Source organism: Acyrthosiphon pisum, chromosome A2 (genome assembly GCF_005508785.2).
Source record: "Acyrthosiphon pisum isolate AL4f chromosome A2, pea_aphid_22Mar2018_4r6ur, whole genome shotgun sequence".
NCBI lineage: Eukaryota > Metazoa > Arthropoda > Insecta > Hemiptera > Aphididae > Acyrthosiphon > Acyrthosiphon pisum.
Window position 1 is genome coordinate 11,107,335 of NC_042495.1, and position 27,679 is coordinate 11,135,013.

The 27,679-nt window shown below is 26.1% G+C and overlaps 2 protein-coding genes across 2 annotated transcripts in view; both read right to left on the reverse strand.

Annotated features, from left to right (window-relative positions):
- Nucleotides 1-702: 702 nt before the first annotated feature.
- On the reverse strand, nucleotides 703-8,753 carry LOC100570211. The gene is made up of 4 exons (XM_003243582.4): nucleotides 8,645-8,753; nucleotides 8,296-8,553; nucleotides 2,017-2,253; nucleotides 703-910 (listed from the first exon to the last, which is right to left on the reverse strand). Exons 2-4 carry the CDS (start codon nucleotides 8,551-8,553, stop codon nucleotides 791-793), a joined length of 615 nt encoding a protein of 204 aa, XP_003243630.1. The 5' UTR covers nucleotides 8,645-8,753; the 3' UTR covers nucleotides 703-790.
- A 3,834-nt stretch (nucleotides 8,754-12,587) lies between these two features.
- Nucleotides 12,588-27,679, reverse strand: part of LOC100570395 — a 21,222-nt gene continuing 6,130 nt past the window's right edge. The window contains exons 4-21 of the mRNA XM_029489044.1: nucleotides 27,227-27,413; nucleotides 25,968-25,983; nucleotides 25,498-25,690; nucleotides 25,296-25,427; nucleotides 25,052-25,237; nucleotides 23,669-23,851; nucleotides 22,960-23,601; nucleotides 20,726-20,878; nucleotides 19,651-19,947; nucleotides 16,424-16,568; nucleotides 16,274-16,360; nucleotides 15,911-16,038; nucleotides 15,043-15,168; nucleotides 14,770-14,974; nucleotides 14,251-14,396; nucleotides 13,940-14,155; nucleotides 13,058-13,159; nucleotides 12,588-12,759 (exon numbers count right to left, since the gene is read on the reverse strand). Of these exons, the coding sequence (XP_029344904.1) occupies nucleotides 12,685-12,759; nucleotides 13,058-13,159; nucleotides 13,940-14,155; nucleotides 14,251-14,396; nucleotides 14,770-14,974; nucleotides 15,043-15,168; nucleotides 15,911-16,038; nucleotides 16,274-16,360; nucleotides 16,424-16,568; nucleotides 19,651-19,947; nucleotides 20,726-20,878; nucleotides 22,960-23,601; nucleotides 23,669-23,851; nucleotides 25,052-25,237; nucleotides 25,296-25,427; nucleotides 25,498-25,690; nucleotides 25,968-25,983; nucleotides 27,227-27,413 (3,219 nt within the window). The 3' untranslated portion in view covers nucleotides 12,588-12,684. The remainder of the gene's footprint in view (nucleotides 12,760-13,057; nucleotides 13,160-13,939; nucleotides 14,156-14,250; nucleotides 14,397-14,769; nucleotides 14,975-15,042; nucleotides 15,169-15,910; nucleotides 16,039-16,273; nucleotides 16,361-16,423; nucleotides 16,569-19,650; nucleotides 19,948-20,725; nucleotides 20,879-22,959; nucleotides 23,602-23,668; nucleotides 23,852-25,051; nucleotides 25,238-25,295; nucleotides 25,428-25,497; nucleotides 25,691-25,967; nucleotides 25,984-27,226; nucleotides 27,414-27,679) is intronic.

A 27,679-nucleotide genomic window follows, 5' to 3' on the forward strand; every position in this document is an offset into this window, starting at 1 on the left:
ATTTCGTTTCATGTCAAAAATATTTACCGTGAATTGTTAAAGTAAAAAATGTATATAATTCGAATTTAATTAATATGGAAACACTGTATAAAATATAAACACTATAGTCTATAATTTAGTTTTGGGTTGGAAAAAATTAAGTATGTTAGCGTTGTATAAACAAATTAACTTTTTTTTAACTTAATAAAAAGTTAAAAAAAATTGTGTATGAACTTTTAACTTAACTGAGTTAACCTATAGTTAAATTAACTTTTAACTTTTAACTTTTTGTTATTGGTGCATATTAACTTAACTTAACTGAGTTAAAAAAAATCATTAACTTGCCCAGCCTTGAAAATAATACAACTAAATATTAAATATCCAACGAATTATTGAATATATTATGTATAATAGATACAGTGAAACCTCTAGATACCTACAGCCATACAGGACACTTTTGATAACTGATATTTTGTCCGCCAATCTGATGTGTCCGCTATTCAGAAGGTTCAGTTATAGAAAGTTTGTAGTTTGTTCCCGAAAAAACATTCGTTATTTTGAGGTATCCGTTAGAGGAGGTTTCACTATATAATAATAATAATAATAAAAAAAAAAAACAATTATATTTATCATTATTTTATGTTAATAAGTTCCTTGTATAGCACTTTCATAATTAAAAAAACTATACGTAGTTGGTATTTGTACGTGTTTATAAAATCTAAATCGTGCGTAAAGTAATTTATTAAAAAAAATACACCACATTTCAATAAAGCATAAGAAATTTAACTATAATTTAATGACATTGTGTATATCAGTTTATAGACCGGCCACCGAAAATACGTCTCTGCGTTTCATCCCATTCAATGCTGACACGTCGCCAATTTTTAGCAGGATTTATAGTCTTGTATAATGGTTGTTTTTGGAATTTGCCCTTAACACACAATAAACAAAATGTTTTGCATAAATATATACATACAATATTTTATTTATTCGTTAAAATTAATTGCAAATATTGCAGTATAGAACTAGATGTATCAAACATCCCGTTATATATCGTAATAAAATTACAAATTATAAATTTACATATTATAATATGATATTAAAATAATATTGCTCGCTGTATACTATATTACATATTATTATCTATGAGTAAATTAACTTTAAAAAAAAACATAACATATTTATTCATGAATATAATGTTAAATTATGATTTATATTGCAGAGTGAAGATAATAGTTTCCAATCATTTGTATGCAGTATAAGAAAATTGAGAATAGGTACATTGATATTTCAAAATTGTTCTTATTATTTCATACGTTAAATACGCACTGCATATATAATATATTATTATTTATAGCTATACTATAAGATCCACATTTATCATACTCGGAAAATAATATTCCCTCTCTTCAGTATACATGTAAGTGCACATTTTAAAATTAAATTAACTTTTGATTTATAATAAAAGCAACCGACCTTATTATTTTCCGTTTTAAATTCCAATGCGATTTAAAGTGTTATCACTATAATAATTTAAAATTTAGAGAACGGGAAGGGGGAAAATGCGCAGGGAGATGAAATTATTTCTGTGCGTTTTGTTGAGAATTAATCGATTTGATTAAAACCACCTAACGTGAGTTCCAGTGGAGGGTTGACGTACAGCTATTTCATCCGATAGTATATATAACATTAGATATGTTTCATTATAGCTATGTGGTGTGATGGTATTCGTTGCAAACAGCGCATGAGCAGATATTTTTTCCAAACTGCTACTTTAAGGTCTATCGTACCCGATATTACCGTGACCGCCACGCTGAATCAATGTGGAAGCAAAACGACCGCTGTACAATACAATATTATGAATCTGTACCGGTACTTGCAGTACTTATAGTAGGTATAATATATAATATTATATCGTATATATTTACACGGAGCGTCGATTAATATTATTGCCAACATGCACGATGACGTAAATCATAAAAATTAATATTCATTTTATTGTATGGTGACGAAGGGGAAAAAACGTAATTATTTTACCAGGTCCGCGGCGAATGGTTTTGACGGTATGTCGACGGGAATCGGTCGACCCTCTGGCACGCCAGAAGTTAGTTCACTCATTGTTTTTGAAGTGCTGTACACGAAGGTGCACACCATGTCCCGCCGGTCGGCCGATACATCATCGAGACTGATCTGAGGACACTTGAAAACTCTGGGTCTCGTCCTCAGGATATTCGATCTTGCCTCGGCTTTATCTTTATCGTACTCAATCACTTTCTGTAAAACCATGCAAATTTATAGACTACCATTTACAACGTGTACATAATATAGTAATATATACTATATTGTATAAACGCATCAAACATACGACCTTTTGTGCTTTTTGAGTTCGGGCCGATTTTCTTCTATATGTATACAAATATAACTACGTACAACACTATACATGATAGTGGTTTGCTCAAGAATAAATAACTATAGGTATAGATAAAGGCTTGATCCTGCGCATATTGATGGAAACGGTATTCTACCTATTATTATTTTATAATAAAATACATCGTAAAAACGCATATATACCTACATAACGATGTAGTAGATGCTACTAAAATATGTTTATTTTAGGTGCCTATAGTATTTAGTATATTTAATATTTTCATATTTATTAATATAATGGACTGTAAATAGCATTTACATGTATTATATAGTTTTAAATAATTAACTAATAATACCTAAATAAGAAAATGTTCAAGATAATAATATATAGTTTCTAGCTATGTATTAGTTATAAAGAAGAGAGAGATGGTTTTACATTGGTAATCCACATCATCTTTGTAAGCGGAAAAGGGGCTCATTAGCAGCATAGCTTGTGGTAACATAGAATGAATTGCGTGATGAAAAGAATAATAATATAATGTGCTTAATATTTTTTCTGTGTGTAAGTTAGTCAGATACAATGGGGTCCTATAGAGTCAAAGCCATTCGATACTATCTCAAAGATTCTTTTTCGTTTAAATTATCGCAGACAATCAAGATGGATTTTATGAGCTACGTTTCTCTTATTAGCAAATAAATCCCGCAACGTAAATTCAGACTCGCGCGTAGGACTCGTGTATGTGTGCGTTTCGAGGGTAACCGATTACATTTCATAAGGAATCGAAAAGGATATTAAAAAAGGGTTTTTTATGCAATAAAAAAAATTCTGTGCATCCGTTATGATAGGTTTGCATACAACATGCGTACTTGGAATGAAACGTACTAGGGAACCCAAATTAGGATACCAAAACATGACAAATTGCATTACTTCTCCAAGAATATAAACATCATATTATGTAGCTTAATATTGAAGTAACGTATGAACATTAAACTTTTGGATTGCTTAATTTTATAAATAGATTCAGTTTTCGAGTAAATAATGTTTTCCATCGGTGATTTAATTCAAAGTATAATACCTATTTAATTTTGGAAAATTTGCACGTCTCATCCACAAATAAATGGTACCTATAAAAATACACAAAAATGTTCTATGATGTGAAATTGCTGACAAATAATTCTATTATTCATAATAAGTGCTTTTAAATAATGTATCCCTACCTAGTACCTTAACACATATAATATGGGAAATATTACATTGCATTACGTCGTATTTTAATAATAATCATATATTATAATATGTAGGACCGAATTTAGAGATGTAGAGACTCCGGAAGACCCATAAATACTTACTTATTAACTTTCTTAGGTCAGATATTTCAGTTTTCGTGGTTTAATATTATTAATATACAATAAATTATCTGGAAAATTCGATGAAAATTATATAATTTATTACACACCAATCGAAACTCTGTGGTGCTTATTTACGGTTACACTAATTTAAAATAACAAGAGAAATACAGTTAGTGAAACCTGAAAGTTAATAATTCGAAGTGAATGCGATTCCCTTGAAATAATATACGTTCAAACTCAATAAAAATGTAATCACGGTAGATAGGTATAGCACTATGACCAAAGTGTTTTGAAGAATATAGGTAATATCGAAAATGGTTTTAGACCACGCGATATATCTTATTTTATCTATAATATGTTTCACGCGATGAAATAATTTAATTCCTAAATCTGTAGACTATAACTCTGTAATTGAACCTGAATGGGTTCGTCATGGATTTAAAAAAATAAACCAAAACAAAACATCTCTATTTACCCGAAAGTTTTTAAGAAAATAATCGTAATTTATAACTTTTCTAAATATTGTTAAATAAAAGTATCTACGATTCACATTTGATAGCTTATTCAAAAGGTATTAAAAAAATAATTCACGTTAATGTTTGTCTAATGAAAAAAATAAAAAATCCATTGGTATTATAATATGAAAGACTTATAAATTTTAAGTTGCAATCCTGTCTCGTAAAATAAAAATAAAAAACAAACCAATCACATTCTTTTCGTAACCATTTTTTTTTTTTTTAATCTAATTATTTTATAATACATAGTAAACTGAACTTTATTTAATTACAAGTTCAAATATACACTCATGAAATATACTCGTATGTTAGTAAAACCAATAAATGGTAAATTTCTTTTAACCGATATTGCATAAAAAAATCATTTAATTCAATACTGATCCCTATTACTCGTACTGATTACAACAATAATTTTTATTAATTATAGCAGAATTTGACTTAATTTCAATTTTAAGTTAAATAATTAAATAACAAAATTTGAATTCAATGATATAATATCATTGTATAAGAAAAACGATTCTGAGCGAAAACGGTCAGTCAGCGAGTCAGCCTATGATATTACTAAGTATATTTGATGATATTAAGGTGAATAAAGTAATTTATATATAACCTATTTACGTTGAACCTTGTTTTAAATTTTCAATCCTTAACTATAAAATTTGAATATTTTATACATTTTTAACTACAAAATAATTATTAAATTTTGTCAAAATTCGAACTTAAAATCCTTATAAAAAAAAATTTTGCTTATGTATTTTTAATATTTTTCAACTGCTATTGTAACAATATATCAGGGGCCTTACATTAAATTTTCACGCTATTTTACCCAACAAATAAAATTGTATTAATATTTAGAGAAAAAAAACAACAAAAAATTGAAAACTGACAATGTCCGTAAACAGCTCAAAAATACTCAAAATATTTTTAAAATGTTATGGCGTATAGAAAATTAAAATATAAACATCCAGTAAAATTGTTATATACCTACAGTTATTCACTTTTGACTAACAATAAAAAAACAAAACCACTACATGAGAAATCGAGTGAATATCCAATATTGTAGAAATATGAACTTCAAACGCTCATAAAAAATTAATTTGATTTCTTTGTAAACATTTTTTTTTTATAAAGGTATACAAACTAATGAATAATCTTGTATTAAATTTTCAAATCTTAGATTTAAAAAAGACAATTTTTTATGTATTCTCAACTCAAAATAGTTTGCTGATTTTCGTGATTTTTCCGTATTTTGTCAAGTTTTGAACTTTAAATGCATATAAAAAAAAAACTATGACTAACTAAGGATTTTTAATAATTTAATAATTTAATTTGTATAAGAAAAACGATTCTGAGCGGATACGGTATGTTAGTCTAGGTATAAGACATATTATATAGTATATACTTATCTATGGTATTAAAAAAAAAATTTGCCTATAATAAATTCCAATTTCCAAATTAATCATATCACAATATCCATTATGTACTTATAACGCATTATACATCAACAACAAACCGTGATACTATCATAGATATATAATAGTATACTTTAGACGTTTCAAGTACCCACGAATAATATTATACAATCAGAAAAAAATAACTAAAATAGTTATTTTAGGTTTTTTAATATTATGTAATTTCGTCTAAATTTGAACTTAAAATTACTATAAAAATAAACTGTGCTTATGTATTTTTTATATTTTTTGGTAACAGAATTAACTGTTTACGTAGAATTTTGTTTTAAATTTTCAATCCTTAGATATAAAAGTTGAACATTTTTTATATTCATAGAAAAAAAAATAAAAAAATTGAAATATGAAATTGTCTGTAAGCAGCTCAAAAACAAGTCAAAATATTTTGAAAATTTTATAAAGTATAAGAATTGATAAAATAAACATTCAGTGAAATTTTCATGTATCTAAAGTTATTTTATTTTTAATTACAACAAAATAAAAAAATCGCTACATGAGAAATCGAGTGAATATCCAATGTTGTAAAAATTTAGTTTCACTTTCTTATGAAATTTTTTTTTTTTTAAGTAGACAAATTTATAAGGAATCTTGTATTACATTTTAAAATCTTAGATTTAAAAAGAAAAATTTTTACGAATTCTTAACTCAAAATAATTTGCTAATTTTCGTGATTTTTCCATATTTTGTCAAGATTGGAACTCAAAATGCATATAAAAAAAACTCAGGATTTTTAATATTTTTCAAACGTAATTATAACAACATAGTAAGAGCTTTGTATTAAAATTTCAAGCTTTTTTACATAACAAATACATTTTTATTGACATTCATAGAAAAAAAACCTAAAAAAGTTGGAAACTGAGTATGTCCGTAAACAGCTAACAATAAGTCAAAATGTTTTTCATGTATATAATAGGCTAATATAAACATTTAGTGAAAATGTCATGTATTTACGATCATTGTTTTTAGAGTTACACCAAAAGCCAAAATCGATTTTGTTAAAAACCTATTTTGCGTAAAATTCCCGTTTTTCCTTAATTTTTATTTTGTTTTTCCGGGCACTTTTGAAAACTATTGAAAATTTTAAATGTTTATCTCCCAAAAGTACCAACTAGATTCACTTTCCCATCGAACAAAATACTGAAGTTGAAAATCAAAGCATTATTTCGAGTAGGTACTAATCGTGTACACAGACACAAAAATAAATAATAAATAAAAAATTAGTAGAACGGTGTAAATAGGTTCGTGGTTTAAGTAGCATAATTAAGTATAAATATTTAGAAAATAATAATTTAAGTATACTTATATCATAGCGAAAATTTCTCTAAGATAATTATTTTTTTGAACTTCAACCATATACTAAAGTAGTTAGAGAAGTAATTGTTGTTCTACGTTTGAGTACCTATCCAATATCATTAATATTTGTACATCAAACGCTTATAAAAAATATAAATGGCTTTAGATAAATTTTTCTTTTAATTTCAGTTAAAAAAAATTTGAGGAAATCGTATTACATTTTTAAGCCTTAAGTAAAATTAAAAATTTCAAGCATTTTTCACTACAAAATAATTAGCAAATATTATTTATAGTTTTGACAAATTTAACTTTATTAGGTTAGGTTTTAATATGCATTAAATCTAAAATAAGTTACTGATTTTTCTATATTCGTTTTTTTTTTTTTGTGAGAATAACTTAGAAACTAGAAAGAACGTTCAATTGAATTGTTAAGTCTTTTACTTATCATAAAAAATGTTGACATACATTAATCGAAAAATAAACTTAAAACTCATAAATTTCGAATATACCTATATAATTAATATATGAAAAAATACATTACATATTTACATAATTTAAGATTTGTGCTTGGTAAGTTATGCCTAAGCTAAAAGAAACAATTTTTTTTTTTAAATTACAGATCTATTAATAATAGTATTTACTAATGATGTATGAACAACACATCATGTTAGGAAATGTGCATGGAAAACATTCCTGAATTTAATGTTTTAGCGAAACCGGACAGTATGAAATTCATTTTAATCAGAATATGTCATAATCGAACGATAAAATCCGTAATGGCTTGTGTAAAAATTAAAATATTTAAATATGTAACCAAATACATCTTAGAAGGGTGCCTACCAAGAAAAGAGTTTATACTCAGATGAAAGAATCCCAATAGGTTGTATTCTGTAAAAAAAATAAACAGATAACTTAGAAAATAGTACAATGTGATTGGATATGTTAGATATATATATAGATAGATAGATAGATACATAAATAAATATACAGACGGACATATAGATAAATAAATAATTAGACAGACAGACGAGGGCAGATAAAATGACACATGGATAGATAGATATGGACAGTGGATACTGGCAGGCAGACCCAGTTGTTCCTTAATGGCCGTAAGCTAAAACGGGTGAATAAGGAGATATTAAGCCAAGCATCGTCGTTGGCGTTGGATAATCAAAATTGTCAATTAATAGTTAAATACGTAATTTGGTGTCAGCACGTACCAAATAGTTATACGATTGCGCAGCAATCAGTGCATTCCAGTTGAGTAAATTACCTGACAGATACGTTTCTCGAATTACTATAATATTATATGTTTTGCGTACCTCGGTTGGGTAATGAGTAATAGGTTGCTGGCTACCCAAAATGGGTTTAGGATAGCAATCGAAATCGAAAGGCAACCTTTGTGCGTACGGTATCGTCTTGAGTGTCTCCACGTTACTAAACGACTTTGGTGCCAGAAAATTTGGATGTTCCGCTTCGGCTTTGAATTCGTATCGGTCCCAGTCAAAAATTCGCTGTCTCTCCGCCAGGAAAGGCCACGTAAAATCCGAACGGTTAGTCGTTTCGAAAGTATTTGTCATCTGAAACCGGTGTAAACGACGTATCGATAAAATGTATATAAAATGTAATAGAATAACTAATTTTTTATAAGAATAACTTCTAATAATATACTATGTCACTTTCAAGACGACACCAAACACGTCACTGAATCCGTAGTCGACACGACCTGGTAAACAATGTTGTTGTTGTGCATCGCAAGTATACGATATTTATTATGATTACCAGTAGGGCTATTATAGTAGGTATTCATCTGCTCACTTTATGACTCATCTCACAGCGTAGTCAGTGGTAAACAGTTTTGTGATTTTGGCAGGCGTTTTGTATATAATTAACTTTTTTTCCGATTTAACTGTAAATACTGAATGCACGCGTTTATTTCTTGCAACGATGTTCATTCGTTTATAACATAAGCCAATGAACACGCCAGTTCCACAGGTGAGAGTGATTGCCTTTTGCGAGAGTAATTGAAAAATTATACAACCAAAAGGATATTACAATACTATTATGTACATACATGAATGTATAAAACGCATAAAAATTGTCTTCTTGGAATCGACAGAGCAAAAATACAAACAAGAATATTACATAATATAATTGCGAAAAGGGGGTCCTCGGTTTTAAATTTATTGTTTGTGTTAACATCTCCTTTGCTCCTGGTAAAAATAGATAATAATATTCAATTTAAAATACGAGTATATTATGTAATACATATTTTACGATATTTTTAATGACTGTAAAACCTCTTTTTATTAATTTTTTATTGAGTCAGGGATTACAGTTTAATTGGAACCAAACAATACTCAGAAAACGTACAATTTACAAATGTGTAATCACAAACATAACGACCCTTATTTTTTGTGTACAAAATACAATATTGTAAAAAATATAAATAATTATTATCAATTTTCAGATACTCGTTTGTATACACCGTATTGTTTTTCTCAAAACTAATATCTGTTTATTCAATTTCACCAACTAGGATAATAGTACACAAATCACAATCATATAAATATTATATTATTACAATTTTTTCAAAATTAAAATATATGTATATAATATATTATAAGCAATAGTATAAAATCATATGAAGTACTATTAATTCCAAATGATTCTATATGAATTGAAATCATGATAAAAATCATAATATTTAGATCAGAAAAAATATGTTAAACAAATCTTACCACGGTCCACAACCAGCCAATCTTAAAAAGTATGAAAAATCAAGTAAAAAGAAACTCATAGAATAGCTGATGCATATTGCTTAAATTTTATTTTTTATGAATAATATATTATTATACTTACTTTATGTAGGTAAAAGAAAAGCTCACAATATATTAAGTTAAATTTGTTCAATAATATATTTACTCCACAATGTTTTTAATACAAATCGAATTAAAAAAATCTTAAGTTTTCTTGCATTTTTCCGAACACTGTATATTTTTTATAGATACTTAATTAAATCTTTACTTTATTGTTTTGGTCGATAAAATTTTAATATGACACTTGCTTGCTAATTAATGCCAAATAAAAATTCTTATTTTCAAATTATTCTATTAAAAACCTGTCTTATTTTATATTAAATTATATTTACATAAACATTTTTATTACGATAAGCTTCCTAAAACAAACTAATATGATATTTTGAATTTTATCAATTCTTGTATATACTATATACAATATGTTACATCGTGAAATTTCTAATGTTATAATTTATAAAATCAATGAAATATATTTCTGACCTTGTGGTATACGTTTTCCCTCACTCGATAACCTCAAATACACGAAAGAATAGTACAAAATACATTTCACATAATATAACTAAAATTAAGTAGTATTGTTTTAAAACTTACATTTTTAAGTTTGAGGTAGATATAAACTAGTCAATTCTACAAGTTAATTATTATTGTTGATTTTTTTTAAAACTTTACTTATTTGTGCGGCTGTAGGCATAAGATACTAATCTAAGCTTACAGTGGCCTCAATTAATAGTTTATATTTTAATTGTGTGTATTTGTTAATTGTTTTCTCATCAGTTGCAGATTGTTGGTTCCACCATTGGTTAATTTTTCATAAAACGTATACGGTACATTTCAATAATACAATATTTTGATCACGCGATGTTATAGATAGGCAATCAGGTACATCAATCACTGTCATGGATTCATTTTTCCGATAGAATTTTTTCTCATAACCATGATATTTCTCTAATGCATACAAAATATATTCAATACATAAAAGTTCAAAATAATAAATACGATATACGTGAGTAAGTTTAAATAAGGTGAAATCAGAATATTATATCATATTATTTTAATTGTAGGTATTAATAAGCTGAATACAATAATTTAAGACTAGCCAAAATTAATTGAGCCTAAATTCATTCTTCTGACTATGTGAGATTGGTCGTCTTGCTCATTTTCCACTGAGATGACTTGCATATGCTAGATACTGACCAATTATTTCGTTTAAACTAATTGAAAAAATTACCAACAAAGCTGTTGGATATGTTTGAATGAATTATGTTATTTGTGTGCCGCCAAGTTCACGGGCGTAATTATAACAGTTATTTTTAAATTTTTATGTCAACGTTGTAATTTAATTTAAAATGTATAAATAATTTTTTTACCGAAAGGACAGTTTGACACAACATAATTTTTTTAAATGTATGTTAACATAAATTTCTCCTTCATTAATAATATCATTATCTAATAATATACTAAACCATCCTTAGATAGTTTTATGTTCAATGATTGATTTATTATAACCAAAAATATTAAAAATATTGATTTCGTAAAATCAATTTATCGATAATTTACCACAATATACTGAATATAACTGAATAAATATTCAGATTTGGAGTTTTGGAGATTTTTAGTATACTTTAAACCTTTAAGGCTAAATTTTGAAGTACTTATAATTTCTATACATTTTAAGGAGTATCTTGTAATAATACAAACTTTTTTCCAATGAAAACTAACCTTTTTTTATTTTAAATTGTTAGCCAATAGACTTTTTTGAAAATGTGATGCATATATTAAATAGAAATTCAAAAGAGTGATTTCTTAATTTCTGAGCTATTACACTGTATGTAATACAAATATTAAATAGTTTTATATACAATTTAAAATAAATTTAGTACCTTTAGTCTAGTACTCATTATACAGCTCGGTTCATTTTTATAAACTGTTATACAATTTTAGTAAACATGTTATATTAATTAATACATACTACTTATTAGTTATTAGTATCTATATATAAATTATCATAGCCCGCATATCTTATGAACCTGTACACGGATTATTATCCTTAGTAGGTACTTAAAGTTCAATAACTTAGAAACTACTCGTACAAATTTTGATTTATATACCTACATCAACTTTTTCAAAAAAAAATCATCTTCTTAACAATTCACGATAAAAAGGTCGATTCTTATTTGAAATAATAAGTTAGTATTTCAATACCATGTTACTTAAATTAAGTTAAAAATCCAAGTATTTAAAATTATGGTCTTTAACCCCACTCAAAAATTCTAAAAATCAGAATTTGTATAAATACATTATTTAGGGAAGCATATTTGGTGAATCACACTGCATATTAATTTATAGTTTATAATAATAAATCATTGATTAAGATCAATGATAATATTCAGAGAAAAGTTATTGTAAATTATTCGTACTGTGGAAAGTAATATACTCAAAAAGAAAATAGATACATATTAATTTTGTCACAAATATTTTTTAAAAAAATTATTTTTTAATGATCTCTCTGATCTACATATTACTCTAACAGTATAAAATTATTGACTGGAATAATTTAAAACTATTACAATATTATTTCTATAAATTCTACAAATAAAATATTCTTATTAATAAATCGTTATTGCAATTTAGTTCTTAATGAAAGATGATAATTTATTTTTAGTATCACATAATAATCACCAATAAAAATACAATTTTTTCTTCTTTTTATATACAGTTTAGATTTTATCATTGAATTAAAATTTTAAGAAATAAATAGTTCAATTTTTAATACAATTTCTTTATTCAATCCACCCAAGAATTTTTATTTTTTTTATGCTCTAATAAATTTCATATTTGATATAAATGCAATTATTATTTAATCTATATTTTAAGAAAGTAACCTTATATCAATTATTCATCCTCTTCTTCCAGCATTTTTCGAATATCTAATTTATTCATGAAATAATAGCTACATTGTCTGCCTTTCTGTAAATTATAAAAAAATATGTTTGATTAATGAAATTCCTTATAGTGATTACTGATTAAAAACTATTCGACAAATATCATTTAATATTAAATTATATAAAAAAAAAAATTAGTTTTCCATGGGAAAACTGTTTACGAAAACCAAAAGAAAATTACTTTCATTAATTTAATTAATATAATATTGCAATAATATCTAAATATTTAGTTAAGTCAATTTTAAACATATTCGTTTAAAATCAATTTGATTTTTAATAATGTAGATTTTATAATATATTTAATATTTATATATATTATATACCAGGTCTTTAGCTATACGATTGGCCCCACTTCCTATTAAAATTGTACTCATTGTTTCCACTTGATCTACAGACATAGCGTAATGCAGCGCGGTTCGTTCAATCTGTAAAAAATAACATAATAATACATCAGGTATACAATATTCTAACAGTTATCGATAAAATGTTTTGTCCAAATAAAGATCCCTTATTTTGTCAAAAATGACTTTTGAATTAATATAAAAACATTTTTAATAAAGCAACCCATGGGGTTCACAAAATCTACGGGGTTGGCGAACTAAGCGAGTGTCATCCGCAGCACTCAAATATTTTTTTAAGAGGATGCCACACCAACAGCCGTGTGTATTGTTTTCGTCTTATAAATATATGACAGCAAATTTGTGTTCAAAGATTCCAATTTGTTTTAGTAGGTAAGTAACCTAGTTTCTATGGGTTAATAATAATGAATGAATTGACCTATTATCAATTATTTAACATGAGTTTTTTGCGATATTTTAATTTTAAAGCAATTTATAACAGTACGTAAAATATTGCAATTTAAAAATTATCAAAACTCGCTTGCAAATTAAAATATTATACAAAACCCATGTGAAAACACAGATAATGTTCTTACTTTTAAGTTTGATCATAGGTTAGTTTACTCTATTATTAATGGTGACTTCACTAAATTGGAACTGCTGAACACAAATTTGGTATGTTATACGTCTGTAAGACGGAGGCAACATACTATGTGAGTTTGGCGCGGCGTCCTCTTAATAAAAACATGATTAAAACTACTAACACGGAAATTTGGATAAATATAATAAATATTGACTTATTGTATTGCTTAAGTATTTAAAGAACTTTAAAAGTCCATTAAATAAAATAAAATAATTTTATCTTACATTATCAAGCACAAATAATGTAGCAGGAAAATTTTCCGCAATTAATCGTAAAATCTCTTCATTCTGACTTAGTACAGCTATATGTAAACTGCACCGACTTCGTTCGTTTTTCGCCATAGCCAACATGACACACTCGTCATCACGCTCATACAACATTTCTTTAACTTGACTTTGGGCTCCCAAAACAATTTCTCGATGTAATCGCTTCCGTTTTTCCTTCATATCATATTTCATTTTAAACCAACCAAAATAATTAATATTATTTAGTTTATTTATATTATAATTATATAGTTGTATATTATTATACTAACTTCAAAAGTTGGTATACTTTGAAGGATAACTGATACGTGAGAGTGACCTCTACTTAATGGTAATGTAAAAATGTCTTTATCTGTGTTCAAATCCAAAATATGGTTGTACCCTTCCAATAAAAGATTTATTACTTTGTTGTATTCACCTAAAAATGTAATATAACAATACTAGGTAATAAAATTAAAATACTGAGTCTTGGGGTACCTATTAATTATTATAGGTACATTAATTTAATAACTATATAAGTTTACATTTTTATTTTTTTGATTAGAAATATCAACAATTTGTACATAACTTAGTACAATAAGCTGAAGTTATATCTAATTAACATAATTAAAATAAGAAAAAAAGGTGGGTAAATGGATGTCGCTTTGCTGTACAATAGGTTACAAGATGTAATTAATTGTTATTAATATGGTAGCTGGTAAGTTGAATTAATATTATAAAATTACAACAAAATAACAAGTAATAATATAATATGTAAATGATAAATTATTAATACATTTCCGATAACTTACCCCTGGCTATAATATGAACCACGAACTTATCAATGGTTTTCACATTTTCTCTAATGTTTGAAGTCATGGCAATATCTCTTGGAGTTCTATAATATTCATCTCGGAGTGCAATATTCGCATCAAGTTCTTGCAACAATTGAAAGAATGCATTGCGGTTATGTGTTCTAGATGCAGCATAGTGAATCATGTTCATTCCAAATTCATCCTAATGAAATAAAATTATTATTTTAAATAATGTGCAATAAAAATAATTGTATTTTCTAGACGTCTTACGCGACTAATTTTTTTGAATTCTGGCTGATAGTTACTGAATACATCCCAAGGTCTGAACATATTTTCAGAAACCAGAGGTTGATCTCCGTCGATTATACCTTGTGTCTGAACTCTGGGTTGCAACACCTGAACACAATATAGTGGCAATAAAACCACCATAAAGGAATGTTTGATCCAACCATTGTGATAGGATATAGTTATAAACCATAATTATGAATTTACTATTAATGTGTTTCAATTTTAAAATACTGCGGATGAATAATCAGAATTTATAGTTCATTAAAATCAAAATATATCTGTATTTTAGTGATATTTTTTATTACTGTAATAAAAAGCACACGTTTAGACACAATATTCCATCAAACACACTGATATTCATGTAACATAATACAAACAAAATATATTATCATAGTATTGTGTTAGACTGAACAAGAATTGTTAACTAAAGAAATTTGAAAGTCAATAGAAAATACATCAACTATACAAAATTTTTCGTTTGTAACTATATTAGTTATTTTAAGATAAGAATACAATATACATATTTTAAAAGCTTTGTAAGAACAATAATTCCAAAAAATAAAGGAATTTAGGGTTATTTATCTATTGAAAAAAAAAATAAGAAAATTTTTATTTTTTACTATTCTATTTTCTATAATATTGTTAAATAAACATTTTTATTTTGGTAAAAATTAATAGATACATATTTTTTAAGTGCAAAAATAAAATGACAATGCAATTATTACAATATCTATAATTTAATATCACTTAAAAATTATTATAAATTACATTATATGTCAAAAAAAAAACTAAATAATTATGATAGAGTTAAATTTAAATTTTTAAATCATATTAACTTAGCCAAACTTACTCCGCTTTCTTGATCTAATTGCGGATCATCGTAATGGTTGGTTAAATGTTCAGCTAAGTACAGAGTTGGATTAGATGGTCGGCGTTTTATAATTTCCTTCAAACCAGAAGTTAGTGGTTTTCCAATGGCTAAAATAAATATCATAATTTATATTGTAATTCTGAAGAAAACCAAAATATTAAATAATTTATTACAGCTTTAATAATGATAATTGAACTATAATAACTCAATTTATCCTTTTACTTTTTCAATCAATTATATTTTCTTTGAAAAAAATATTTTATATATAAATAGTAATTTTTTATTTTCAATTAATATGTAATATTTCCCATGTGCATTATATTGATCTAATCAATAAATTACCTTTAATTAAGTATTCTCTATCCTCGGCAGAAAATTGACTTGCACTCATAACCACTGAGAGTAATTTTCCAGAGCTATTACAAGATCCTAAGTAAAGAAAATCAATTATTATAAATTTACTCATTTAATAATCGTTTAATTTGTATTAACTGTCCATGTCTGTATCAATATTTTCCTCGTCGACAGTTTCTGTGACGTAACTTACGTAACCTAAAGTTTTACGTATCTTATCTGGATCAAATGTAACATCACTTTTTCCAAAAGTTGGTGGCGTATGATAATCAGCTTGAAAATCCTATGAATATTTCATGAATATTACTATGGATACACACCAACAACAAGGGTTCATATATAATATAACTGTCAAGTATAAAATTAGTTCCATCACTTTTTAATTGACAACGGTAGTCGAGTAATGATGGACGAAATGTCGAAATAGATATAGGTACCACCTACCTACATGTTTACTGTTTACACACAAAAATATTAATAAATTATTGATACATGAATTTAAAGTACAAACAAATTGATGTTTACTTCCATAGCATAACCAGCTAAACTTTCAAATTTAATATTAAATTAGTAATACCTTTGCTAAGATGAACTTTGAGGGTCAAATGTAGACATCGGTATTATAAACTTTCCTAAAAGCACATGATCTATCACATTAGGGTTGGATGGAGTAATATGTTTACCTATCGGCTATCACTTTTTTTAACCTAAAAAAAATGTATTTATATATTTAAATTATATTTAACCAAATTCTAACCAGGTCTGATTGATCAAGGATAGTTTTGGGTCAAAAATAATTTTCTTAACAATTGTAAAAAACCAGTGTTCGAAAACTCACTTGAATGTTGAAAATTTAAGTCGTTCACGCTAAGTTTTTTTTTTAAAGTAACTTTATATATTATTGTATAGGTTCTTCTAGTCGTTCCTTTAAACTGTTATTTTATAAATCTTTAAAGAAAACAATGAGTATGGTATAAATAATTTTTTATTGTATGTTATGATTAAATTTAAAATGATGATGACATAGTACAATACGTTTCATTATTTATTATTATTATTTTATTTTTATTATTTATATTATTCAATATCCATTATAATAACATGAATTCTTAATAAAATACCCGTATACTTATAATATATCCAATATAATAAGTAATTACTTTTCACTGTAGGGGTAGCGAGGACCAACCGACCAAATTTATTGAAATCAAATTCAAGTTAAAACATACAATTAATAATATAATATAAAATATTTTTTTAGGTAGGTACATATAATTTAATTTGAAATTTAAATTGTAAAGTTAAAATTAGGGATGGGCCGATACTAAAACCGATACTCGATATCGGCCGATATTGGTGGTATCGGGTTTATCGGTAGGTATCGGTTTTTTTTTAAAACCCGATATTTGAACCGATACCAAAAAAAAAAAAACCAAATCTATCAGCATAATAACATTGATTATAAATTGTTATAGTTAAATGTAAAATGATAATATTATTTCGGTTGATAGTATCGGTGATATTTTAATATCGGTTCATTGTTTATGCTGAAAATGTTGGTTTTCAAATATATCGGGTATCGGTTTTTTATCGGTTGCATATATCGAAATATCGGGTATCGGTAAAAAGAGGTATCGGCCCAACCCTAGTTAAAATGCAACGCCCATTCTGTAGTTATAAACCCATATAAGTTATAACTATTATAAATTATAAAAAGTATGTAATCGCTCTCCTAATAAACCGAATAAGTACTAGCTATATTAACTGGTGTTTCCCGATAATAAATGAAACAAAGATGAGCAATCCAGTTACAGCAGATAGTAATAATAAAACACTATTTTTCTTACGTGAACCAATGATTGATTTTTTTCATTGGATTATTACAAGCAGAAATAAACGAACATGTAGTTATGATTTAAATATTATTATTAACGATGAAGCCACTCTAAAATAAGTAATAACTAGTTCAAATATTATCTAAACCTTCCTTGAATTTTAAAAATCAGTCAAGTATTTTTCGGTTCTATAAACAATTAATCATTACCTAGCCATACACTTTGTCTTTTATACATAACATGATAACAGCTGTTACTTCTATTTTAATCTAATGGTCTTCTGACCGTCCGGGATCCCAACCAATAAATGTGTGCGAAATGTTGTGCTAAATGGTAATAAATTGTAGATTTTTATAAAATGTGATATTTAAATATAACCCGATTAATAATATCTGTATTTGCTGACTACCTATTATTATAATATGTCTATACATATATCTTTTAGCTTCAGTCGAAATATTCCTAATTGTTTTTTTTTTTATCAAAATCGGTCGAGTATATTTTTTTTAGTATACCAACCTCAGCCTCAACTTTGTCTCTAATATAATGTGATACCTAGCTGTTAGTTGTTACTCTATTTTACATTTATATAGATTGGCTTTATTAACCTAAATGACAAAATATAATACATTACATAAAATTATACCCAATCATGTCTATTTTTTATCTTTAATCAATGGCAACCATATATATAAACGAAAAAATATTCGTTTTTTGTTACCCCTAAACAAAATTTTTGTGTAGCGACGCCTACCGACCCTTTCTAAGATTACTGAGCATTTTCGATTTGGACATCACAAATGCATCAACTAGATTTTCCATCAGAGAAGATCTTGATGTCAAAATCGGAGTATTTTTACTACCACAAATGTTGATAACAGACAGAAAAAAATACACATCATTGTAAATACAATACATGCTCCGCTCAGAATCTAAAATTTACTAAGAAACTTAAAATTGTTTGCTGTTCCATAAACCTATCCACGCCATTCGACGATATGTCAGCATGTCGGTATCATGTCTTATCAGTTATTTATTATGTTTTTTCTAAAAATTAGTACAATCTACCTATCTATGTACTAATATATTAACTTAAGTATAAATATAATTGTAGTTAAACTAAATAGATGCTTCTCAGAATCGGTCTTTGCAAACAATGATTTATAATTCAATTTAAATTTAACATAATGTCACCTATTGCAGTAGCCTACTAAATAACGAGTTACACTCGAAAGTCACAACACTTAATAGAATATACAACAGACTGCAAAACGAATTCCACGAATTTTTCGTTAAAATTAAATACAGTTAAACTTCTGTCACGCTAAGTTCTTGAAATTTCGAAGAAAAGCCAACATCAGTTAAATTAATATAGTGGATATTAAATACTTAAAAGTTTGTTTTTTATACTTTTTTGCATAAATCATTTTTTCGTTATTTTGGGACTAAATTATTGAATATCAACCATTAAGTAAATAGGTAAACTAAATACTTATAAATTTATAACTTTTGAATCAAACGTGAACTCACCTCTAAATTACTTTTTGCATCCAACAATTGGTCTACAAATGTCTTATCTTGCATATAATTTATATAATCTATTGCAGTCCATCCTTGTAAGTCAGTCAATTTTAAAGTTTCTGGAAACTTATCCATCAGGTATCCAAACACATCAAATTGTTCATAGATAACTGCTGTATGTAAAGGAGTTAATCCTAAGCCACTTCTAGATTCACGAGCCAAACAGAACTTCCTTCGATCTAAAAGCTGAATTAATTCATCCAAGTCTCCTACAGCACAATATCGATGAATCTGATCAATTTTATTCTGAAAATAGTAATATTTTATTTTTTTATGAATATCATAACAAAAAAAACATATCATCATAACATTAATAGGAAAGTACACTTTGGCTAAACTCAAAATCTCATATGAATTTATTATATGTATGTATTACTGAAACTCGAGTTAGGTACTATATTGTACTAGGTTGTTTATTTTTAATACCTACTCATTAAACATTTTTTAATACTTTTTTTATCATATTGAATCAAAACGTCAGGTTTTTTTTTGGTTGCGTATATAAATGGGACAAAATTATTTATCTACCATAAAATATTCATCTAACTATTTATAAAAAATCAAGTCAAATAAGATACAAATATCAAAATAGTCTTACAGCATGTATAGATAAAAACAGTTCCCACTAATTAAACAGCTAATTTATCATGACATTTGTATGGTAGGTATAGAGAAAATCTCAATTGTTTTGAAAACTGTTAAAAAATGATAAGACAATACTCTCATATTAAACAAACAGACAATTTTTTTTATTAACTGAACTCTGCTAAGAATCCTTATTTGAATGCAATAATTTATTATATCTTTGAAATGTAATAATTTACTGAATTATATAGGCCCAATATTCGAATGAAAATTAAAGTATTGATCTTCTGTTAGTTAAAAATTATTTATTTTTAAACTTTTTTTATAATTTAACTACCTATAAAATGTATTACAACCATTTCCTATATATATAATAGGTACATAAAAATAAACATTATACATTATTAGGTATATTAGTTGTCAATAGTTTAATACTTACTGCATAAAATGGTGTTTTATCAAGAAAATCTTGAATTTCAGGTATGTCTGATCTTATTCCTACGAGTTTTTCATATTTACCATCTAAAATGTAATCAGCTATTTGTTCTAGGTTACCTTGTTTTACTATTATTTGAGCTGAGCTTATACGTTCCTATAGATATAAGAAAAGAGAAGAAATTATAAACTATTCTTAATATGATACTTAAAGCTTAATAGGTAAAATACGTAATTTGTTTTATTTGAAAAGTGTCCAAAATTTTTATTTTTAATACAATTATTGAGTTTTAGATTATCCTTTACTACAAAAATAATCTATTCATACAAGAGTAACCTCAGGCGGTGGTTATCTGCGCTGGATGATGCCAATGGGTATGCTATTTAATACGTTCTTGGGAGCGTCACTTTATTATTCCAACAATCCCCTTGCTAACCAAGATAACCATTTTTCTAAGAAGTAAGATTAACACGGTAAAGTATTTTTCAGTTACGCCCGATCGTCAGAAACTAAATGAGACAATGAAATTCAACCAAGATTGATTTCATCGAAAGGTTTAGGCTCTAAATCTTGTTAAATATTCGAATAATTGTATTTAAATACTTTTTCATATTACCGTTGTATGCCAACCTCCAATATTTTCACATTTAACTATTATGAATTGTATTTTTTAAATAATATTTTATAATATTTCTAATAATTTATAACAAGACCTATAATCTTGTTCAAATAAGCAAATAACAGAATAGTTAACCGAGTCAGCACCGAATCTGAAATTATTTAAAGTGTTTAAGTAGGTATGTATATTTAGATCTTAACGATTTAGTTTAAATAATTATAAATATAAGTTTAACCACATATTTGTGATTAACGTTCAAGTATTTCAATATCAAATTTATTGAACTAAAAAAAAAGTATTTCTTAAGTATTTTGAAGACTTAAAAAGTATTTGTATTTATATTTTTGAAAAAAAGTATTCGAGTATGGATTTTAAATGACAAATGACACCGCGAGTATTTAAATTCGAATTCTGAATACATTTGAAAAGTATCACTTTAGTCACAAGACTAACCAAACTAGACGAAAATCGATCACCGCCTTAGGTTAGGTAAAGGTTTCATACATATGAGACAAATGTATAGAAGAATTCATCTATGTATACAAGGTGTAAAAAAGAACTAACCAAAAAAAAAAAAAAATTGATAGTTTAAAAAATTCTAAAAAATAAACTACTCGATTTAGATAAATGTTTTTACCATCCAAATCGTTCTTATAATCAGATTCACAAATTGGGTATTTTGAATTTATTCAAAAAAATAGAAGTCAAATTTAAATTTTTTTATTTTCAGTATTAAGTTTGTGTTACATTAATTTATTATACAATCTAAATTTATTTTTTTACAATGAGTACAAGCGCTGTGGGAGTTGATGGGTTGGAGGCTTGAGAGAAGAATCCATCCTGCAGTGGTGGAAGTTCTTGACAGATTTATTATAAATATTTTTTTTTTATCACATGTGTAGCGCTAGTGACTATAAATTATATATAAAAAAAATTTAAATAATGAATGGAACAAAAGTTATTCCAAAATTCAGTTCTTTCTGTTACACTCTGTGTATATTATTATTGTTTTATGTATACATTGTTATTGGTTATTTCAAATAGATAAAAATATTTGTGCAATAATTTGTTAAATAATATGATTATTCCATCACTGGCTTCACGCCGCGATGCTGCAAATATGTTATTTTTAGAGCCATTGCATCGTCTCTGATTAAAGTTAACCGGAGTTTAATCGGACGAATTTGCCGGTTAAATATCTGTTATCAGCTATTCAGCTGATTAAGCTTAATCGAAGTTTAACCGTAGACGGTGCAACTGGCCCATAGTATCTTACATTTTTAACATTATTTTTTGTAACAACCTTGCTAAAAACACTGTTGCTAATTCTGTATTTTATACACATTAGTATTTTTATCATCTGATTATCTATTTAAACATTTATTAATGCTATACATTTGGTAGATACAAAATAATATTTCAATAAATAAATGCCATATTTTACTATTAATTTCTAGATTTAATATCCGGAAATTAATCAGTGAATGATTAAATTATGAACCGAAGCTGGTCACGATTCATATTTTATGTTTTAAATAATATGCATAATAATATAAAACTAATGATAAAAGAAGAGTATTTACTTTTTATTCACATTATTATTAAAAAAAAATTTTACCTGCATTTCGGCGGACTCCAATACATCATTATCAGAATATTCAATATTATTTATATCATCTAAACTATTAACTCTGTATACCGGGCCATCCATAGGTAAAATATTTTCCAACAGACCATTATTCAATGCTTGTCTGACCTCACCCAACGTAAGACTATTAGATTTTGGAACAATGTTGTTTGTTCTACCGATGTCTTGAAATTCTGCAGGTGTTCTATATAATGAAATATAATTTTCATATCTATTATCAGGATTTGTTTTATATCCATTATTATCAACATCGTCAATGTCTTTCAGTTCCGATTGAGAGTATAAAGAAATAAAATTATTATCTCTATTCTTAGGATCACTATTTTTACTATTTTCTCTATTATCAATATGATCTTCAATGTTAAATTGTTCTGATTTAGTATTTAAAGAATTATCATTTTTAGTTCTATTTTTAGGATCAATTTCCTCTTTATTTTCACTTTTATCAACGTTACCAATATTATTAATATTCTCAACATTATATTTTGTAGTTTTAATATTGTCGATATTTTCAACATCATTTATAATTTCAGCGTTGTTGGTATGATCAATATTTGTTGAATTGTTTTTTATTGCTCTACTAGTAGTTAAATGCGTTTGTATTTCAGATTCCTAAACAAACATTGAAACACTTATAAAGAAAGGTCATTGTCTATAAACTTTATATGTGAATACGTACTTGAGTTGGCATATTTTTAGATTTTAATTTGCTTACAGATTTATCAACAGGTTCATAGAAAATATTCCAGTCCCAAGAAGCTGGAAACTCTGATGCAATTCTTGGTGCTTTTGGTAGAACAGTTAATAAATCATTTGGGATGTCGTTTATCTTCACACCATCACTTTTAGGAGTTCTACCATTCTTAAATACAAAAACAAAATATATGTTTTTATCGACATGAAGCAGGCACGGATCCAGAGCAAAGATCTGGGAGGGCAACAATTTTTTTACAACACAAATAAAATTATAATAAAATATTATACTTAACTAAAATGTTGTCATAATAGTAGGTATAGGTAATCAATGTGATAAATAAATTATTGATTATTTAATATATAAAGTGACAATGTGAAAAGAAGCTTAGATTTTATTTATTTTTTATTTAATATATAATATTTATATTTATAAAAAAATATGTCTTGGGGGGCCTGAGCCCCTAGCCACCCCTGTATCATGAAGTGTAATTAAATAATTCAAATCTATATTGAATAATGTTTAATTATAAAATAATGAATTGTGCATAAGATAACTTTAATTGTTGTACGTGGTACGTTATACACAGCTGAATATGATAAAGGTAGTACGATATGTAATATACTATGTGCATTGTACCTACATAATGCATAATATATAGATTATCAAATTAAAACATTTACTATAATATTCTAGTATGCTGTTTATTATTAACAAAGATTATCTACACTCAGATAAATGAAAAAAAAAATAATTTATTAATAATTAGATATGTTTATAAAATATCTCGTAATTCAATAAATCAGTTTGCAGACTTGGGTAGTATTCCGAATACTTTTTAAATACTTTTTTTTTAAGTATTCAATACGGTATTTTGAATACTTTTTACAAGTATTCTGAGTACAGTATTCGGAATACTTTTTTAACATCCAATATTAATTTTAATATAATATTTTATAACTAATAGATTATAGATAGCCAGATAGGTGTTTATTGTCAAGATTATAATAATGTTCATTTATAAACAAAGAATTGAAAAAGTAATATTTTTGCTATTGAAATCTAAATCTACTAAAAAAAGTATTCGAAAAATATTCGGAATACTTTTTGTGAAGTATTCCAAATACTTAGGAATATTATTATCATAAAATATTCGAATACATATTCTGAATACTTTTTTTTTAAGTATTCGGAATATGTATATGAAATACTTTTTAAAAGTATTTTACCCAAGTCTGTCAGTTTGCTTATACTCATGTACTGTAAGTTATCACATTATTTAAGCAGTAACTTAATAATTGGGTAAATGGATAACTCGATAATAAATATATAATAATACGTGTATAATCAAAAGTACTGATGACAAACCTTATCAATTAAATTTTCATTTGCTCCTGCTTCAACAAGCATGTTATACATAGGTAAAATATGTTTTGATGGAGAAATAAAAACATAATGTAGAGGTGTTCTACCATCATTATCTCTTATGTTCACCATTTTTGGATTTTTGTTTATTATGTACTCAACAATACTGAGACGACCCAGTCCTACGGCCTGAAAATAATTGATTTCATTATTTAAAAATTAATTGTATGCAAAACTAAATTGTAACCTTATGTAATGGAGTTAATCCATTCTTGTCTTTACTTGCTAAAACTTCTATAGGGACAGGATCACGATTCAGTTTTTTCAATAACACAAGATTATCGTCAATAACAGCCTTATGAATTTCTTTGATAATACCCTTTAACAAATGAAAAAAAGAAATACTAAAAAAATGTATTTCGACAAAAGTGTAAACATTTAAAAGTTACCATTATGTAGGGCACTGCTTTCAAAAACTTGTTCACAGTTGTTTGTTTGCTAGTCTCAGTCAACAACTTATCTCCCAGTCCAGACCAAATTACCTTTGAAAGCTGTTTTATGTTACATTCGTGTATCCATATTCTTATGTTGGAAGGTTTTATAGGAACCTCTATAGGGATTAGGAAAATACAATCAACCAATCTTACATAATATATATATATTATACACTAGCTGTCCCGCCCACGGCGTTACACATGCCAAACATGTTTTTTTTTTATAAATGTATAAAAATTTATATATACCATATTTCATCTAATTATAATAGTAATATAATGATAATCTATGTAACCAATTGCAACCATTTAGATAAACAGATTATAACAGTTTATATATAATATAAGTAACGGAAAAAAATGTAATCAGATTACTTAAGAAACCATTCTAAATCTATGATTTTACTACCGATGTTTATAAATACCGGTAAAATTTAAATTCTAAAAACAAAATTTTCAGATTTATGTGATGAGGAACTATGGGGCAACTTTCCTTAAACTATAAATAGCTCTGAGCAGAGCTTAGTATAACGTTATATCTATAGCTGAAAAAAAAAGTGATTTTATTTAAAACTCTTTAATGTTTTTACTATTTTTAGATAATTTTCTTGAAAACTACTAACAAATTAAAAATTAAAAATATATCCTCTTTAAAGTACCTAGGAAAACCATCTTTATTCTAAATTAGGAATATCTTGAAACTGTATCTTAAGCATTCTATCTTCTACGGTACCAAATATCAATACTGAATTTCAAATAACCTCGTAGAAAAAGAAACACATTGTACAACCAACAGTAAAAATGCCAAACTTCACAGTACAAACTAAATTAAATTTGCTACTAAAATCCTCCCTCAAAGTTGATGATCTGAGCATTTGCCTACTAGAAAAGTGTCAAAAAAAGACAAAACTCACATTATTGTAAAACGAATATTTTCATCGCACCACTCAAAATCTAATAACTTCCTCTCACTGTTGAACAATGATCATTATAATATAAATACGTATATAATAATTTGTGTTTTTATTTTAAAGAGTTTTACATGTAACGTATGGAAATTTAAAAGTTAAATGACAAGCACCAATTAAATATGAAATATCATAATACACCATTCAATTTCAAATATAAAACAAATAAAATTATATAAGTACAACACTTTTGCATTTATTTTAAATTTTGAAAAATATGGTAGGTACTAAAAATTTTTTAAAATAATATAAGTACCAAATACTAAGCACAAAAATAAAATTTGAGTAATTCAGAAGGTGACAATCATAGATATACTAGACATTGATACAAGTGTAGCGGTGTGTATTTTTTATGCATCGAAAGAGGTAGGTAGATACATATTATCTTGTGATAAATACATGGCATTAAAAAAAAAAAAAAATTAACCCAAAGTAATATAAACTATGAATAATAACCATGTTTAGTGATAAAAAAAAATAACAATATCATCTGCTTTAAAATAATAAAAACAGCTTTGCATATTTTTTATATATTCAAATAAAATATATAATTTTTTTTTATTTTTACCTCTTCACTTCATAATTTCATTATATGTACTACCTACTATAACTAAATCTAAAATATTATTGTCTTAATAAGTGGCTTAGTAGCCATCACAATATTTTTCTAAGCTGTTAAATATATTATAAATTAGTTCAAATAGAAATTAAATTACCTTTATCAGAATCATCGCTTTTATAATTATTTGGCAATGTAATATTTTCACTATATTCTAAATAATAAGTTGGCGTTTTATTATTTATATCTAATGTGTTAGGATCAGCACCAGCTTCTAACATTAAATCCCAAACCCGTGAAACTTCTGAACAGGAACATATATAATGCAATGGAATTCTTAATGTCTAAAAATTAAAAAACATATCAGTTGGTATAATATTATGATATATACTAATATACTTAACTTTGATTTTAAATAAATTTCTACAAAATAAAATATTTTTTAAAGAGTTATAAATGTAAATGAATGTATTGCTGAATACTATAAAATATAAATTACTAGCTGACCCCGTGCACTTCGTTGCCCATTAAGTGTACCAACTATATGTGAGTCAAACTTTGTTTAATTCATAATTTAATATTCGGTGTATGGTTTCAAATTTAATCTTAA